General features: G+C 41.3%; 1 protein-coding gene across 1 annotated transcript in view; it reads right to left on the bottom strand.

The window, feature by feature from the left end:
• Positions 1–20730, bottom strand: part of st8sia1 (ST8 alpha-N-acetyl-neuraminide alpha-2,8-sialyltransferase 1) — a 50870-nt gene that overhangs the window by 15807 nt on the left and 14333 nt on the right. The window contains exon 3 of the mRNA XM_079552518.1: positions 3809–3918. Within this exon, the coding sequence (XP_079408644.1) occupies positions 3809–3918 (110 nt within the window). The remainder of the gene's footprint in view (positions 1–3808; positions 3919–20730) is intronic.

Here is a 20730-nt window from a genome sequence, read left to right as displayed (position 1 = left end):
TGCGGATGCCAAACTACTCCTGGTATTATTACGAACGCAAAACGTTCGAGACTCCAACCACTGAGTAAGATGGACAACTCCTGTAAAAAAGCTAAAACGCTCTAAAATGCTCTGAAATTCATACATTTCACTGGATAAAATGTGTTTAAATCACTTTTCCTTTCATAATAATGTACAAATCCTATCACCGGCACTTTTCAATTTCTTTAAAAACCTGAAATCGTTCCCTGTACCCTGCACTGGCTTGGGAAACACTGCTGTACAAGATTCACAATCATGTCTTTGGCTTGTTGCACAAAATGTCAGAAACATTTGAAAGACGACTGAAATATGACCTGCTAAACTAAGAACCTCTAGACTGGTTTGTCTTCTGAATAAATATGACCTAATTGCAACATTTATTCAATTGCAACTGTTTGTCAATGTGACTTTGATTGTGATTCATTTTGCAAACCTTTATCATGCTTTCTAAATACAAGTGCAATACTGTAGTTTACACATCAGTTGAGACAAACACCAAAGGGACATTTTAAAGAATGTTGTCCCGTCTTTATCGCTCCTTTATTCATCTGTGGTGTTTGAGATTTGTTTTGCTTCTTCTTTCTTTAACCGACTTTTACTTATCCGACACATTTCTCTTTCAGTCCACACATTCCCCTTTACAGCACGGTAGTGAATCTAACATCTGTGGAAATCTATTCACAGCACTGAGAGGGCGGACTGTCTGTTTTTCCACGCAACCAAATCAGCTGGTGAATCTGTTTTTGTTTGTGCAGTCAAATATTAAAAACCTAAAAGCCTGCTCGACCAGTTTGGATCATCTCTCTCGACAAGCAGTCAATAATGTAAATGGGAAGTGACAAATAGCAGTCTATTTTTGACATGTTATGGTCAACAGCCACATCCTGTGCTCACCCTCGGCCACTTCCTTTTTCATTGAACAAGAAAACACTTAAAGCAGGGGTGTCCAAAGTGCGGCCCGGGGGCCATATGCGGCCCTCAGACCAATTTATGGTGGCCCTCGGCCTCTTGCTGTATCGGTACACATCACCAGAGATGGACCTTTTTATTTCAAATGTAATAATTCGATACAATTCTAACCTAACAACTAACATTTCGTTGTGAGACAGAGCTGGCATGAAGGTTTTAAGCTTAAAGGAATAGGCCACCGTTTTTATATACCAAGATATGTTCTTACCTAACCTTAGTCGAGTTAATATATACGCGTCTGGTCTTTGTCCGTGCGCTCTGTCACGCAAACGGAGCACATACGCAGCCTCTCCCACATGTCACATAGCTCCAAAAAAGCTCACGATAGAAGCTACCAAGCTCTTCCACGTGTTCCCTATTTAAATAAAGTTACGTGAAGTGTTTTCATGCGAAGTATATTTACACAGAAATGTAACGTGTCGATTTTATAAGCAGATAAAAAGGGGTACTATATTGTGAGGCGTAATGATACGAGGAGCACAACGTCCGCGCAGTAACTCCTAAAGACTTCCCCCGCTCACTTCCGTCAAAAGAAGCTGCGTGACTTGTACAGAGCCTTTTACAACAAGCAGAAAATATATTTTGGGAAAGTGCTGCACATTCCTACCTCATGGTGGAGGTCCTGAGTCCTGTGTCGTCGTCCGGGGTGAGTTGGAAATCTGTGAAACATTACTACACTATATACTTTCTGCTTGTTATCACAGCCCGGCACCATGCACGTAAAAGGCATCGTTCACAAGTTATCCACGCTTCTTCAACTGTTCTCTGCGAGCTCTCTACAAGTCACGCAGCTTCTATTGACGGAAGTGATGGGGGGGAAGTCTTTAGGAGTTACTACGCTGTGCTCCTCGTATCATTACGCCTCACAATATAGTCCCCCTTTTTATCTGCTTATAAAATCGACATGTTACATTTCTGTGTAAATAAACATGAAAACACTTCACGTAACTTTATTTAAATAGGGAACACGTGGAAGAGCTTGGTAGCTTCTATCGTGAGCTTTTTTGGAGCTATAGGACATGTGGGAGAGGCTGCGTATGTGCTCCGTTTGCGTGACAGAGCGCACGGACAAAGACCAGACGGGGATATATTAACTCCACTAAAGTTAGGTAAGAACATATCTTGGTATGTAAAAACGGTGGCCTATTCCTTTAAATAGAGGTATGGGGCACAATTTAAACCTCTGCTAGTCGAAGGTTTTGCGGCACTAACTACTGATCTACGGCCCTTCACCCCATTTACACTTCAATATGCGGCCCCCCATGAAAAAAGTTTGGACACCCCTGTCTTAAAGGCTCTAAACACGATTTAAACGACTCTAAACTGGTAGTTGTCCAAACATTACTAACATCCCAGTTCTTCAGAGTGGAAAGTTTATTTTTATACATGTTAGAATAGAATAGAATAGAATAGAATAGAATAGAATAGAATAGAATAGAATAGAATAGAATAGAATAGAATGGGCTATATGCACAGTGACCCCACGTGATTTCCGCCTGGACAGTAAACCAGACTCTGTCCTTCCTGAACAGCGAGTAAAAGTACATTATAAAATCAGTTTGTTGCAGACACAGCAGCAGCAGATTCACCTCATCAAAAGAAAATAAATGAGACAGATTGAGCGACATTCGGGGTTACAGCTTGTTCAGCTCCCGGATGGCAAAGGGCACAAAGGAGTTCCTGAACACATTTTTCTTGGCAAAAGGAAATCTTTATCTGACGACGCACTTCTTCACTGTAATGCTGTGATTTTACGGCCCTGTTTTACAACTCTGCCAAGTTAATCTTTGTTTTTGACAGTCAGATGGCCAAACCAAGATACTATGTTCAATGTCAGCGCGCTCTCAATTAAGCACTGATAAACCATTTCCTGGAACAATGCAAAAAAAAAAAAAAATTAGCCTTCTAGTTTCGACTTCCTGTTTCGATCCATCACGCCAAAATAAAAGCACACAGCTCGTCTGTTTTGTCTGTTAATAGTTAGGTTGAACTAATGAAGTTCTGAACCCATAAATAAGATTTTATTTTGGCATGCTGGATCGAAACAGGAAGTCACTTCTTGTTATGATTTGAAGTTATGCATATAAAAATGCTTTATATTTACATGTGCATTATGTTTCTTTAAATCAGTGGTTCTCAACCTTTTGGAGCCGTGACCCCCATTATAACAGGTAAAGGGGTTCGTGACCCCCGTCCGGGTCACACCGTGAGAAATAGGAACATTAGCCTACATAATTCTTAAAAAACAAAGAAAAAACAGCTGAAATAAAATTAATCAAGCTATGAACAAATAATGGCACTCTCGTAAAATAGCAAACACATGCTACAATAAAACATTACATTATATGTTAATGAAAATATGTATGTTTTTTGAGAACCACTGCTTTAAATGATGCTTCCCCGATACCAAGGCAATTCTCAATTTTAAAATGATATTTTTTGACTAGTAAATTGAGACCATTTACCATTTTACCAGCAACACACTCGGCCTGTGGGCAGCTGCTAGTGATAGAGACAAAAAAAAGTCCATGAGGAGAAGATGCTCTCGAGATAGAGATGTGCTGTAAGTGCAGTTGAATTGGTTTTAACCGAAAATACTTTATTAGAATCATGATTAAAAGCCCATTTCGCAGCAAAAGTATTTACAGTGACCTCAGCTGAATTATGGTATGGTTGTACTGCATTATCCAGGGCCTTCAAACAGAAGGGTGCCATAAACCTGCTCTTCACTCCATTTTGAAAGCAAAAGCCTTTTAAAGTGAACCGACTTGAAAGCCCATGTCTGCTCTCACGTCATACCTCGAGAGATTGAACTCACCGCATGATGAAGTCGGCCTGATCGATGTCCCGACCACATTTACTGTGCCTGAGGATTCCTCCATTCCCCACCACCGCACACTTCTTCAGGGGCAGCTGCAGCGGGTTGTCCTGCACAGACAAAGAGCACCCAAACCAGTTCATTTCAATTAGATTAAGGCACAGATATGACAGCGCAATCTGTAGAAAAGCCATGGGATTCCTCCTGCAGCATTAAAGCAGTACTAAGTAACTTGTTTACCTTAAAAAATCCTTTTCGTAGTCCCTCCGGGGGGTAAATCAAGTGTTAATGGGATGATTGGGGGGTCTTTCATCTCCCCCTGGTGTCTCTGGCCAGAAAACTACAATTGCAACTTTGCCTGCACCGGGTCGGAGTCACCAATACACACTGATGGAATCACGAAGAAGAAGAGGCTAACGTATAAAGCTAACTGCACTTAACTCATTGACTGCCAGCCATTTTCAAATCAGAGAGCTCCCACTGCCAGAGGTTTTTCAGGGTTTTGACAGTTTTTTCAAGACCCACATAAATTTTAGGTCTAGATCTATGTCAACACGAAACCCACCAAAAGAAAGATTAGACTCTCTTCTTTCATCTAAAATTAGTTTGTTTGTACCGCTTTCCATTCTTTAGTAATCATCCGTAGAAAATAGGTTAAATCATCCAAAATGCAGAAGAAGGCGTGGCAGAAATTATAATTTTTGGCCGTGAGCTCCCATCTCTCCAGGACCTGTTCACCTCCAGGACCCAGAGGCGTGTGGGTCGGATAACAGCTGACCCTTCTCACCCTGGACACGGACTGTTCACCCCTTTCCCCTCAGGCAGGAGGCTACGGTCCTTCCAGACCCAGAAAGAAAGATTTGACTCTCTTCTTTCATCTAAAAAAAGTTTGTTTGTACCTCTTTCCATTCTTTAGTAATCGTCCGTAGAAAATAGGTTAAATCATCCAAAATGCTGTTTTCTGACCAAAAAGCTGAGAAAACAAAAGACCAATGCTGCCCCACGAGGAAGCAGCATTAGGCAGCACAAGTAAGATGTTAACATGCTCAATCTAATCCAATCAAGGCTGTTCCCATTGAAAAACCTAATTGACATCTTTAGACGTCATTGGCAGTCAACGTTCGGATTTCAATTAACATCTATGAATGGTAAATGGTCTGAACTTATATGGCGCTTTTCCACCTACATTAGGCACTCAAAGCGCTTTACAGCAAGGATCCACTCACCCATTCATCAATGTACGCAGACACTGGGGGCAATGTGGGGGAAGTGTCTTGCCCAAGGACACAACGACAGTGTGCACTTCCAGGAGCCGGGATTCGAACCCCCGACCTTCTGATCATGAGACAACCCGCTGTACCAGCTGCGCCACTGTCGCCTCCCTATAGACGTCATTGGATGTTCAATATCCCTCTCTTCCTTTGTCTTGCCTATAACATGCTACGACACCTGCAGTGGCGCTTATGGCCTCTAGGGGCACGAATTACTTAGTACTGCTTTAACAAATTGAAATACTATTGAGTTTAGAAGTAGTGACCTGGCAGTAAACTGAATTGTTCCATGTCTATTTTCTCTTCTTGTTATTGTTTTCGCCAGGTGCAAAATGGAAACAGGAAGTCAGCCTTGAAATGACTCCTCCAGTGTTAATTTTGACATATTTTGTTTTAGTCTTAGTCTTTTGACTAAAATGTGATTTAATTTTAGTCAAGATTTAGTGAAAAAAAAGTTTCAATTTTAGTCTTTAGTCTCGACTAAAATTGCATGTCAATTTAGTCGACTTATATTTATAATATTCATTATAATCATATTTAATCTTGTTCCTCTGCTTCATGGAGCTGATCCCACATGAATAAAGCACAGAGCTGTTCACTTGGCAGTGAATTTAAATGATATGAGGCTTTTTCAGACGGTCAATACAAGTTTGGATGATTTTAGTCTCTCCTTTCAATTTTTATTTAATCTTATTTTAGTCGACTAAAATATCTGGACATTTTAGTCATAGTTTTAGTCTCATGAGAAACTTTTAATTTAGTTTTAGTCCTATTTTAGTCGACAAAAAATATGACTTTGACTAAAATTAAGACTAAATATTTTAGTCGACGAAATTAACATTGGACTCCTCAAACTGTAATAACCACATAATAACTCTCTCCCTCTTATACAACTTCCCATCACCTATTTATTTCATTTCTTTTTGGACACCTGCAAACTCCAAACACCGCATAAATGGACCTAACTTTCCAGCACATTCAAATCAGTTCACGTGCGCCTGTACTTTATTCAAACACCTGTCGTATCTGGCCAAGTCCCTTTGTGTTTGCTTCAGCCTATAGTCTCAAATGCGCAGTCACGGATTAGGGCCACGCACTGGAAACAACCGCTCTGATTATTTGCCTGAGGAGGCGCGTGCTCACCTCCACCGCCTCAGGGCATCTCTTTCTCTCGCTCCCTCACTCTCCTCTCTTTTGGACCGTGACACGAAGCTGCCTCAATGCCCTGGAAACACACACTCTAACCTGCACGGTCTGTGGGCCTCGTCGGGACAGGTGCAAGCGAAGCGTACCGATTGAGACGGAACTTCTGCAGAATCAGCGTCATGAGCTTTGAAACACGTTTTAACAATGTCTTCTTCATCAGAGACAAATGATGTAAGAATCATCACAGTCTTTCCCTTTGAGGTTTGGGATTCACATTTGAAAGTTTTATTTGTGCACTGATTGACTTTGAAAACAGACTTCATGTTGATGCTAAATAGGGCTGAAACGACTAATCGATTATTGAAAGAGTCGACAACTATTTTAGTAATCGATTAATCGTTTTCTGGCTCACACAGACTAAAGTGGAGCAAAAATGACCCAAAAAACGTAGTATTTTTGATGAAAACCTACTTTGATTTTATATTTAGGGTCTGTAGTGGTTTGTAATGCATTGGTTTTATACAGCGCTTTTCTGGACACTCAAAGACGCTTTACATTGCATTATTCATTCACTCCATACCCGGTGGTGGTAAGCTACTATTGTAGCCACAGCTGCCCTGGGGTAGACTGACGGAAGCGAGGCAACCAGTCTGCGCCATCGGCCCCTCCGACCACCACCAACCACTCACTCGCTACATTCGCTAGGCTTCCTGGTGTTACTAAACGGTCTCCCATCCAAGTACCGACCAGGCCCTTTCCTGCTTAGCTTCCAAGGTCTGACGGGATTGGGCATAGGCGGTATGACAATGTAAATTTCATGAATAGAGCCTTCCAAAAACATTTCCCTTTAGTTAACTCCATCAGCTCTTCCTTAAACAGCGCGACTTAAGCTATAATGTGATCAAAAAAATTGAAAAAATAAAATTTTACTCCACCATTCACAGCCAAGCGATTAATCAATTAATCGTAAAAATGATTGATAGACTAATCGATTACAAAATAATCGTTAGTTGCAGCCCTAATGCTAATTTGCATATGTAAAAAGAAGGCGTGGCAGCAAATGGTCTGAACTTATATAGCGCTTTTCCACCTACATTAGGCACTCAAAGCGCTTTACAGCAAGGATCCACTCACCCATTCATACTCCCATTCATACACCAATGTACACAGACACTGGGGGCAATGTGGGTGAAGTGTCTTGCCCAAGGACACAACGACAGTGTACACTTCCAGGAGGTGGGAATCGAACCCCCGACCTTCCGATCATGAGACGACCACTGTGGCCCTAGTAATTATATTTAGGGCTGTGCAATAGTACAACAGTAAGCGATTACAAAATTAGCATAATCGCAAAAAATCGCTTATAATTTTTATTTTTTTCACATTTTTATTTTTTTTCACATTTTTTTCTTCAATTTTTTTTCTTTTTTTCAATTTTTTTTTTTTTTTTCAAATTCTTATTATTATTATTATTATTTTTTTTTTTTTGCAAAACAGACTTGCGTTTTTTCAGGCCTCTGGGATTATTTTCCCTTCGCTTTTCCCGTGCCACGGCTCATGCTTTTGTCTGACATAAAAACAAACAGCGCTGTGTGATGATGTCATCAGGCCGCACTGCTCAGTTTACTTGCGCAGGTGTGAGGGCTGGCCAGCAGGGGGCGGGTGTGAAACAGGGACCTCTCTTTAATCTACTTGAAATCATTTGTACTTTTACAACTGTCCAGAAAACATAAAGTGTAGCGTAGTGTTTTGATTAATAAATAAATAAAATAAAGATAGACTTTTTTTTAAAGGCAACAAATAATCGTTTGAATAATCGTGATTTCAATTATGACAAAAATAATCGTGATTATTATTATTTCAATAATCGAGCAGCCCTGATTATAATTATTGGCCGTGAGCTCCCATCTCTCCAGGACCTGTGCACCTCCAGGACCCGGAGGCTGACCCTTCTCACCCTGGACACGGACTGTTCACCCCTCTCCCCTCAGGCAGGAGGCTACGGTCCATCCAGACCCAAACCTCCCGCCACACGAACAGTTTTTTTCCCCTTCGCCTCAGACTCTTGATGGCGAGGGGGAAACAAGACCCAATAACTCGGTTACAGACTCGTGAATCTCTCCTGAATCTTTTTTCTCCACACTCATATCTGCTGCTAACACTCAATGCACCTGCACATCTGTGACACTCACGCTGTTGTTCTATGTCAAATTGTTGTTGTCTTTATCGTAGTTTTAATGTAATCCTCTTACGCACGCCCTCAGAGTCTTAAAGTTTAAACTAGGGACGGGCAATAAATCAAATTTTAATCTAATCGTGATTTTAGTAAAGGTCGATCACGATAATTGTGTGGTGCGTTTTAATCGAGGAGAATCGGCCAGTTCTGTCGCATTCTGGAAAAATATACGGACGGCGTAATGCTGCAGCGCCTGTCAGGTCAATCCCAGGGAAACACTCGGCCCAAACAAACAGGAAGCACAGGATGGCACATGCGGACGTCTGAGGAGAGGACCTGCTGATTTTATGTGTAAAATCAGCTACAAAGTTGCGCTAACTCGTCTAAAGGAAACAAACGGGAGCCTCAGAGGAACAGGACGCTCACGGGGATGAAGAGTTTATCTCCGAAAAGGAAACTATCATGAGGCTGCAGCCGTGGATTAGCTGGACTTCTAACAGTATATTGTAAGTTTGATGATGATGTGTTTTTGTGAGGGGTCGTTTTACTTTGACGCTAGAAGTGTGGAGTTTGTTTTTGCTGAAGAGTTAGCTGCAGTTTTCAGTTCGGTCGCAGCATCTGTTCACGTGCTCGTCCAGGAAAAGACCACATTTATTGTTTTATTTCTCTTTTAAACAAAAAAAATCGAATCAAAAATCGAGATCGATCAATGTGGGGAAAATAATCTTGACTTTTTTTTTTTCCAAAATCGTCCAGCCCTAGTTTAAAGTTTTCATAGTTTTATTATTTCACTAAGTTATGTGTTTTATGCTTCATGTTGCATAATTCCTTTTTGTGAACCTGTTCATAACCACGGCGACAAAAACGATTTTGATTCTGATTCTGAAACACAAAAGGATGATTTGTGTCTTTGTTCTTTGTTCTTGCTAAAACACTCCACAGAAGCAGAGTATTGAACTGAACTTGCGTTGTTTAAAACCTCTTACCCCCCGCCGTAACCGAGTGCATTTTCTCCAGTTCGTCTTTATCCAAATCTAAAAGCTTCTCGACCTACAAAACAGATCTTTTCTGCTGCCGCGCTTTGCCTGTTTTTGTTGCTTTTTCATCGTCCTTTGTTGTTGTGTGGTTCACTCTTTTGCTGCTTCTCAGTCGCTTTTTTTTTGGTCACTTTTTCATCCCTTTTCTCTGCTTTTTTTCAAGAAGTTTTCAGATTTGGGTAACGCCAAAGTAGAGAAAATGTGCTCAGTTCAGGTGGGGGTTAAGAGGTTAATTAACCAGTTAAAGTCATATATTCATTTCCATGTTAGTAATATAAAATAGCCAGTTTTAGATACTGATTGAAATGCATTCACCCATATGAAATTACAGCCTCTATATCGATATTGACAAAAATGACCCCAAAAGTATTTGTATCAGATCGATTCCAAAAAATGTGGTATCGCCCAAAAACAATTCATTATTATTATTATTACCAAATTATATTAAGATCATTTTTACTTCTGCTTTGTTTGTACCAGATCTCAACCACATTGAAAAGCTTTGAGGCTTTGCACGGTTACTCTTTCCCATCCTCAAAACAAGATCTTGGTGAAAAAGTGAAAGCAACAATGGCTCTTTTGACGTGGCAGATGTTTATGGAAATAACGGCACAGCAGAAGGCGGCCCAACCAAATATGAGCGCGTGTGACCTTTTCTGTGTGGCGTCGGTTCCAGTGTATTTTGATCACATGAACTTTTGCTATTTCCTGTTGTATAGACTTCTCTCTTCTCACCCGCGGTTTAAAGTCAGATTCACAGTTTAACGTGTCGTGCAGGTGCCAGATCCTTGATATGACAGAATGATTAACAATAAATTAACAAATGTATTCATTGTATAAGTCCCTTTACACAATATCCAGAACTTATACAACATTTGATTGTTTTTAACCGTAAAACTGATTCAAATCACATTCATATTGCTTTTAATTGATAATTTATTTTTCATGCGTCGTACTCAGTTACATTTACTCAAGTACATGTACTTATGTAGCTTTTTGTAGTAACGCGTGCCACTGTGAGTACATCTTTAAGTGGCAAAACTTCATTTCCACGTGTAGCACAGATGGATTTTGTGTTTTGTTTACTTCATTCTTCATGAAAAATCGATTTGTTCTATGGGATTTTCTTTGAAAATATTAACATTTTCAGTAACACTTAATTTTACACTACCATATTGTACCCAACTAGAACAATGTAATGTGTTTTGTAAAAATGTGTTATAACTCGTACCTATGCAGTACATATAGAATGGAATGATGTGTAGTACTTTGGTGGTACATAATGTAATAAGACCCTTAGGGTGAGTGTTTTTCAACCACTGTGCCGTGAGCTATTGTCTGGTGGGAACATTATCCTATTTCACCTAGTGGGTCTAAAAAAATGTTTTTGAAAACAAATTCATTATTATCTATGCAATAATGTGCCATTGTCAAGTGTCTAGTGTCTAGTGATCGGCAGAGTGACCATGTAAAACAGGCTTATTTCTTTGAGACGAGAGCGTTTGTGCTGCTTGGATGCCACAGGTGGTGGTGACAGAGGCTTTGTGGCCGGCGAGACTATACAGTGTCCTATTCAAGACACTTTGATGAGAACCACTTTATATTGTGAACATCATAGGCTATAGTTACATTTTTAACATCTCATGCTGGTTGGTGCCTCGGGATTTTTTCAATGAAAAAAATGTGCCTTGGCTCAATAAAGGTTGAAAAACACTGGGTTATAGTTTGGGACTTATGTCTTATTACATTATGTACCACCAAAATACATTATTCCATCGTGTTTGTAACCTGTCGGTACAAGTTAATACACATTGTTACAGAGCTCATTACTTTGTACTTGTGGCAGGTACAATGTATCAAGCGTAGTGTCAAATGTTCACATTATTTCATATTTTGTTTCTCATCATTTCTGTCGCTATTGAAACATGAATCAAACTTTTACGCTCAGTTACTTAGTACTCACAGTACTCAAGTAACATTCTCTCCAAGTACTTTATTTACTCTTACTTGAGAAAATACTTGGGCCACTGCCTTTTACTTGTACTTGAGTGAAATTATTTCAAAGTAACGTTGCTCTTACTTGAGTATTATCTTGACATGCACTTATATAAGATGAGAAATAGTTCAAGCTGAAACAATAGTAGCTTACGCTAAAATGGCTTCAGGATCAGAATCTGATGCTTCATGGTTTACTGTGCGCTCATGAATCAGTGAAGGGAAAGTGATTTCATAAAAACATAAAAAAACTAATAATGGAAGAATAAAACACTCCTAATGCTTCTCCTTCACCCACTGCCACTTGAAAATAAGTACTTAAGACTCGTCTGTTCAGCAGAGACAAGAACAGACGGGGAGCCCGAGCCTGGTGAGGTCTATGTGTAGCCGCTCTGTTTGAATGTGGGCGAACCACCAATTAAGAGTCAAAGCCTTAATTGGCACATTCTCTGGCAGATGCCCAGTGCCTGCTGCTGCCAGCCGGGCGCCGCCTGTGCCCAAACCTGCAATCACAGCCGTGTCATTGAGAAGGCGAGTGTGTGTGTGTGCCTGCTTACCGAGTAGTGTGGGGACTCTCACCCCTTCAGTGTGTTCATCTTTAAATAGTTTGGACTTTAAAAACATTCATAATTTACTGTTTAGATTTAGATTTAGACCTTGGACCCCGGGCATGGGATATCTGTGTGTGCTGTGGCAAATTAAATATTGAACTATCATTTGGCATGGTAGATTTATTGTCTCTTGTCCCTGAGATAAAGATTAACGTTTACCAGGGTAATATAGAGTCGTCGTCCAAGACAGTACAGATTAAAAAGATATCATATAAATATATAAATCAAATCTATAGAAGGGGCTCTTGCTGGAGAGCAGGGTTCATGCAGGGGGTGGGATGGGTTCTTATTATAAACATGTATGCATATTCCTTATTGCAAAAGTCCACATTTAAGCTGTGCACAACCTGAATTACTCTGTTGTCAAACTGTGAGTTGTAGGGAGTTTAGTAAAATCCCTCAGTTGTTGCCCATGTTTTCGTCAACAGAGACAATAACAAAATAATTTCGAACAGGGCCCATATGCCACGTTCCCCATGTGGATCTATGGCACAAAATGAAGTTTACTCTACTTCATGAAAATAATGTGATTAGCACTGCTTTTAATAAGTTAAGAACTAGCAAGTGCGTACCTTATACCAGTAAGTATAAGTATATTGGTGATAATAATAGCATCTGGCTGCTGGACTTTCTGACAGGGAGACCACAGGCTGTACGTGTTGGTGGAAAGTCCTCCAGAACCATCACACTGAACACTCCCCAAGGTTGTGTGCTGAGCCCCCTCCTGTTCACTCTGCTGACCCATGGCTGCTCCAAAGTACGACTCAAACCTCTTCATCAAGTTTGCAGACGACACATCAGTGGTGGGCTTCATCAGCAACAGAGACGAGTCAAACTACAGGAGTGAGGTGAGCAGCCGGGCCATGTGGTGCACACAGAACAATCTCTCTCTAAATGTGGAGAAGACAGAAGAGATTGTTGTGGACTTTCGAAGAGCACGAGTCCAGCTCCTCTAACAATCAACGGTGCTGCAGTGGAGAGGGTGACCAGCACTAAGTTCCTGGACCATGCACATCACATCACTGGTCAAGAAAAGTAATGACCGTCTCTACTTTCTCCACAAACTGAGAAGAGCCAGAGTCCCAGCCTCAGTTATGTCCCACTTCTACAGAGGGACGATCGAGAGCATCCTGACCAGGTCCATCACTGTGTGGCATCCTGAGAGCAGCGGAGAAGATCTGCGGAGCCCCTCTCCCCTCTATTAAGGACATGTGCTCCACCCATCTCACCCGCAAAGCCGTCAGAATCACCAGGGACCCTTCGCACCCATCACATAGTCTCTTAAAGCCTTCAGGGAGGAGACTGCGGAACCTACGGGTCACTTCCAGTCGACTGAATAACAGTTTCATACACAAGGCCATCGGGAAGCTGAACCCCCTGCCCTCTTCCCCCACCTGCCGCTCCACAATCAAGGATGAGAGAAAGATCATTTCAAATCATTCCCATGGTTTGACAAATAAAAAAATCTTGAATCTTGATTCTCGAAAAGATATCTCTCTGTGTCATGGACTGACAACGACAGTTTTTATCAGTTATGATTAAAAACGGCATTAAGAGGTCAGATTTTTTACCCCATAAAATACTTTATGAGTGTGACAGTAAAAGGTGCTAAAAGGCTCCGTGTTACCGGAATCATTGCTGTTACAGTCAACAGGCTTTGTCATTGTCATTGTGTCATTGGTCAGATCAAATTAATCATATTGTTGGTATGATGGGCAAAGGTATTGCTATGGCAAATGTTCTGCTTATTGCCCAACTCCTGTTCTGAAAACTGTTGTCCAAAGCCTAGTATGGTCCAATGCTACACAAAAGCATCTTCAGAGACTTCAAATTGCTCAGAACAGAGCAGCTGGAGTTGTGCTTCACTGTCCTTTCCGCACTAATGTCCGTGAGATGCACAGGAGACTGTCTTGGTTAACGGTTGAGGCCAAACTCCAGGCCAGTCTCCTCATGTTCATGCACAAAGTTGTGATGGACAAACAGCCCAGTTTTTTTGTTCAACAAACTCTTATTCAGCGGGTTTGGTCACAGATATGTGACTCGCCAAGTGACGACAAACTCTTTGGTTGCTCCCTGACCCAAACGTAACTCAATGAAAAGAACTGTTCTGTACAGAGGGGCAAACGCCTGGAACGCGTTTCCTTTTAACATCAGAAATACTAAGAGTAAACCACACTTTAAGCTGAAGGTAAAAGGTCAATTAGCTCAGTACATGTGAGCATAGTCACCGTGTGTTATATGTGTCCTATAAGGTTGCATGATGATATGAAATGTGTAACATTCATGTATTCTATTTGAACTGTTTTGTAATTTTATATTGTGTCAGGACCCCAGGAAGACTAGCAACCACTTGTGGGCGCTAATGGGGATCCTAATAAAGAATAAGAATAAGGCTCACAAACTAGGAATTGACCTCGCTGCAAACATGTGATATGAACCATAAAATGAATCATAAACTATAATTGTAAACTATAAGAACTTTAAAACTAAAAGGGCATGTATAAAAATAGAATAAGACAATTAAACACAGAACAACTGCGTGAATGGATTTGCAAATGTACAGATGTGCTACAAACCACACAGTGCAATAACGTCCCCATAAGACACATGGACTGTATTGTGTGTGTGCTAAAGCAAACCAGCACTTTGTCTTTGCTTCATAACCACCTGCCTCGCTCTGCCCAGACTGAACGCAGTGTGCCGAGGCTGCTGGGAAATTCACTTTTGCTAGAAAAGCTGACACAGACTTACACAGTAGATGGGGCATATAGAGCCACTGAACTGTAACTGTAACTCTGTAACTCATTCTAGGGGGCGTGGCCGAGCCGAGGAGGGAAAAGGCTTGTTATGGGAAACCGGAATCACACTATTTCACTCTTTTTAGACGTTTTCTGGCGGACGATGAGCAAATTTAGCACACACAAACATATTTTAATTTAGTTTTAGTCTTAGTCTTTTGTCGACTAAATTTAAGACAAATTTAGTCGACTTTGCATTTATAATTTTCATTATAATCATATATAATCTTGTTCCTCTGCTTCATGGAGCTGCTCCACATGAACAAAGCTCAGAGCTGATCATTTGGCAGTGAATTTAAATGATCTGAGGCTCTTTCAGACGGTCAATAGAAGTTTGGATGATTTTAGTCTCTCCTTTTCATTTTTGTTTAGTCTTATTTTAGTCGACTAAAATATCTGGACATTTTAGTCATAGTTTTAGTCACATGAGAAACTTTTAATTTAGTTTTAGTCCAATTTTAGTCGTCAAAAATATCACTTTGACTAAAATTTGACCAAATTAACACTGCACACAAATAATGTTCAGTCAAAGGGATGTTTCAGGATTTTTGACATGGGGCCTCGTTTCCGAGTTATCCAGAGAGTTGCTGATTTCTGGAGATATGTTTTTTTGTAATTCAAGCAGTTCTTATATTTGAAAGGTTTTGTGGCGCTAGGCTAGTGCGAGGCTAGCGCATTTCTATGGTATCAGCTAGCCTGCATTAAAAACAGTCTGACCCGCTCCACAGAGCACCTGAGGCAAATCACTTATAACACCAGACTAACCATATAAATGTCTGTGTCGATCACATGAATGATTGCATTTTGAGGGACTATTTTCTAGCAGATCACTCCGCCGCTGAGTAGCTTATACAACCACGAAGCAGATGCTGCTCAAATATAAGGTATTTTAAATGCAAAATGGTTAAAACGAAAAAAAAAGCTTGTTTTGGGAAACTGGAATCACAGTATTTCACTCTTTTTAGACGTTTTCTGGCAGACTGTAAGCCAATTTAGCACACACAAATAAAGCTGAGTTAAAGACCTGTTCTAGTTTTATCTCATTCTTACATTAGAAAATGAAGAAGGCACTCGAAGCTAGTGGTTTGGATGAAGCTAACGTTAGCATCATGGTTAGCATTCTCTGCTATTTTGGTATGTATGGGAGATGGACCTATATTGGACCGGTCCCGAAATTGGACCACCACTCGTTCTCCTTTCCATAAACAGTTAGCACATCAAAATGACGTGCGACGTGATATTACGTCTGCCTGAGATGATTGACGGGAGGGATCATCTTTGGGAGGGTGGTGTGACCGCAAACTTTAGGAGAACTGACTAGGATGGCCTGTGCGGGTTGTTTGACATATGAGTAACGAATATAACGAGGAATGATGACTCATATGTACACGGTTGCAAACATATACATCCGAAACCTCAAGTGGGTGCCGGCCCGATATTGGACCACCCCATGTGTCCTCATATTGGACCACCCCATGTGTCCTCATATTGGACCACCCCATGTGTCCTCATATTGGACCAGTTCAGTCCAATGTAATGCAATGGACTCTCTCCACGCATTAACATGATTAAAACATCTGCACACATTTCAGGGCTATACTGGCATGAATTAAAGGTATACAGGAGGATTTTCCCGAATTTTAGGAAAGAACCGCCCTCGCCACTTAAAAAAAATGCGCATGCGCAACGCTCTACCTGCCCCCGAGGAGGAAGAATCTCCCAAAAACACTCTGGTCTTGTTTCTCTCTTCTGAAGCCTTTCTCTTCTTCTCATACACTTCGAAGACACTTTTTCTCTTGCAAAATAATAATATAATATTTGACAAGCTCATAGCACTTATTGTAACTCATTCACTGAGGCACAAATGCTTTTGATGCACTTAATTAGAAAGGGGATATACGAATATGTCCTTAGGGGGTCCAATATAGGTACACCTCCCCTATGGGCTGTGGCTCCTCTCCATGTCTCTCCATGTATTTATATTTGGTGGAAATACATCCATAATTCACCATTTGCTGAAGTAGTGGTGGAGCGAACAGGCTAGTTCTTTTCCCTCGTGGTTTCCCCCTCTGGCATTTCCGAACGTGACCATTTGTGGGTGTTCGCAGAGAGGCCGCCTGTATCTACTGGTGTAACATGGTTGACTCGGCAACAGTTTAACATCAGCCTCGATGAACTACGCCGTTAAATTTCACATAAAGGGTGAGTCATTTTACAACTGGAAGATGATAACAAAATGTGTTATTATGGGTAAAACCCTTTTTCTTTTCTTTTTTCTGGGATCCCGTTTAGGAACCACTACTATCAATGCCCTGCTTCAATGCGCCCAAATGCAACCACATGCTTTAGTTTTGAGCTCTCGAATATCCGCGCAGGATTCCTCAAGCATACGGATGAAACAAAACCACCACTCCAGGCATGTTTTTCATAAATGTGCACCATATGTACACAGCTGTAGGGTATAGTTCACATACAGTACAGTTCAGCTTAGTGCCAACTCTCCCTCTCCATACATTCTATTATTTACGACACCCCCCCCCCTTCATGAATAAGCTTGCCCCACTCAGCCCTGCAAATTAGGGTCAGATACTCATCGCAACTGTGCTACCCGGATATGAGCGGGGCCATTATCCTTATAAAAGGCCTTCATTATACGGGAGATTTCCTATCTGTAGATACAAACACCATAGTAACGTCCCACAGAGACCGCACATGCAAATTGGTCCTTCCTCGAAGCAAGAAACCCTCAGATTGTCCAGACAAAAAGGCCTTAGAAATCGCAAAGGTGAGGCCAGAATGAAGGGGCCCATTTCTTATTTCATCTTGTATTTTTGTAAGTTGGACATGAAATTCTTGTGTTTCTCTGTCAGTTACACTTTCCCAGTGGCTCACATTCATTTGACCAACCTAAAGGCCTCTGCTTCATCAGACATCAAAATCATCCATGTAGACCAGGGGTGTTAAACTCATTTTGGGTCACGGGCTGAGTTTAAGCTCCCACAGCGCGTCGCGGGACGCATATAATAGAGAAAATGTTTCCAATAAATGAATAATAATAAGCTGTGATTTGGTCAAAGTCCCAACTTGACTGAAGCTTCATTAAAAACAACGGCTTACACTTGTATTGCACTTTACAAGCCTGTGTCACAAGTTCCTCAAAGACTGTCCATTTGCCACGTGGCTATATAATGCTAGCCTGGCATCCAGACTAATCTCCGATGTTTATTAATTAATAAACAGGAGACTAGTCTGGCGACCCTGTCGTAGAAAAGCTACTGCTTGAGGCGGGACTAATGTGGGACAACCGAAGCAGAGCAGCCAATGAGAACAGAGCGGATGTGACGACAGAAACAGCGACAAGAAAGTTGTATCATTGGGACGTTAACAATGGCGCTCCTGCCACACGGAGTTCAGTAAATGACTTCTGTCGTTCATGTCAGAAAAACTTAAGAATACAAGCATACCGGAGTGTTGTGTTGAAAAACTACAAAACAAAGGCGCAACAACGTGACGCCCGTTCAGGGAGCTGCTCTGATTGGTCGGTAGGCTCCATATCGCTGCGTCACTTCCTTTGAAAGCGCGCAATGGAGTGTTGCCAGACCCTCTTCTGTAAAGAAGCGGAGTCTGGTTGGCGAGACTAATATAATGCGTTGTTCATATCCTGAGCTCTTATTATATCAGTGCCCTCTGCTGGACACGTGTGGAACTCTTACTTTTATTTTAAATTTAATGCCCCCTAGAGGCTATATTAAAAAATCATAACTCCGCACAGGAATGGGCTAGATACATCTTTTCCTACATCCTATGAATTTGGAATTTAATCTGGGCAGGGGCCGGATCAGGCCCACGGGCCATATGTTTGACACCCCTGATGTAGACCACACACGGGCTGTATAAACTGATTTTATACAACAGCTTCTTCTCCCTAGGATTGGTTAAAAAAGGCCTCCTCAGGGATATGTCCTCTTTGTCTCATATCCACTTGGTCGTGTCTTCAGCAGACACAATTTCTCACTTCATTGTTCTGCTGATGATAAAATACTGTAACTGTACATCAGAACTGCACTCAACCCCCCCATGGCCCTCTCTTGTGTCGCGCTTGTCTTAAGGGGAGAAATGAATGGGTGAGCAACAACTCCCTTCAACTCAACAGTAAGCAAAACCGTGGTATTACTCATTGGCGCCTCTCATCAAGTCACCAACTCCTCCATATCCCTCTCCTCCTTCGATGGCCAGGTAATTGCTCTCTCCTCCTCTGTAACAAACCTTTTTTATGACGACAACATAAAAAAAACTGTCAAAGAATTCGTTCCACCATCTTCGGAATATCTCCAAAATCCACCCACTCCTCTCCCTCTCCGACGCAGAAAAACCTGTCCATGCCTTCATCTCCCACTGTCATGGACATTTCACTGAGATCACCTCCAAAAATATTTAAAAACTACAGTACATCCAGAACATTGCCACAAGAATCCTACTCCCTCCAATGGCTCTCATTTGCCTTCTAATTCAATAAAAAATTCTCCTACGCATCCATAAATCCATCAAACCGAAGAACTCATCCCTCGCCAAAGCTTCACTCACACCCGGAGATCCTCCAGTGGCTCCATAGGCTTCATCTGTGTGTGCTATATGTGCTAATTGTTTATGTGCACTTCTGTGGGACAGAAATAGCACGTCTCCCCATGACCTAGACGTCTATCCATTACTGGGCTCCTGGAAAGAGTCTGCATTGCCTGTCCAGATCCCTCTCCCCTCTCGCCCCATGTGCTCTGTAAGGCAATGCTAAAAGACCTCCACGTCCCAGGAGTGTCATATTATGCTGAGTGGGCTAAATCCTTCATCTGGCCGTGGTTAGTTAATGCATGCACAGCTGTCTGCAAATCAATGTGGGGCTCTCCGACTACAACAAGGCCTGTCTGTGGACTGTTGTTATCAAAAATACAGCTCAAAGACCTACACAAAAACCTTTAACCTTTAACTTTTCCTCAAGATAATGTATATATTTTCGTTGTTAAAACTGGATGGATGGATGGATGGATGGATATGTATGATTGATGGGACAATACAGACACATTAAAGGGATGTTTCAGGATTTTTGACATAGGGCCTCATTTCCGAGTTATCCAGAGTGTTGCTGGTACCTGGAGATATTTTTTTTTAAATTCATGCAGTTCTTATGTTTGAAGAGTTTCGTGGCGCTAGGCTAATGCAAGGCTAGTGCATGTCTATGGTATCAGCTAGCCTGCATTAAAAACAGTCTGACCCGCTCCACAGAGCACCTGAGGCAAATCACTTATAACCAGTGCTTAATTTGTAAATGAGTATATTCAGGAACACTTTTGGTCTGATGTGATGGATTGGGGGAACAGGCCAAAACATTTGCCGGAACAATCTCATTAGACACCATTACATCAGATACATCTTTTGCCGGATCCTCCAAAAATATTTCCCGGATCCTTTTCCCCTGGGGGATCAAATTAAGTACAGCTTATAACGCCAGACTAACCATATAAATATCTGTCTCGATAGAATCATTCTAACTGTTTTGCATTTACATTTGAGCAGCATCAGCTTCGTGGTTGTATAAGCTACGCAAGCGGCGGAGTGATCTGCTAGAAAATAGTCCCTCAAAATGCGGTAATTCATGTGATGCAAGGTCAGTTATATTCCAAAAATTATTCTATCGACACAAACATTTACAGTGGGGAAAAAAAGTATTTGGCCAAAATCCAAAAGAATGTCTATGTGAAACTGACCAAATACTTTTTTTCCCCACTGTATATGGTTAGTCTGGCGTTATAAGTGATTTGCCTCAGGTGCTCTGTGGAGTGGGTCAGACTGTTGTTAATGCAGGCTAGCTGATTCAAATATAAGAAGTGCATGAA

This window comes from Gobius niger (assembly GCF_951799975.1).
Source record: "Gobius niger genome assembly, chromosome: 2".
Taxonomy (NCBI): Eukaryota; Metazoa; Chordata; class Actinopteri; order Gobiiformes; family Gobiidae; genus Gobius; species Gobius niger.
The sequence above is the reverse complement of the archived record's forward strand: the minus strand, read 5'-3'. Positions and strand labels throughout refer to the sequence as shown.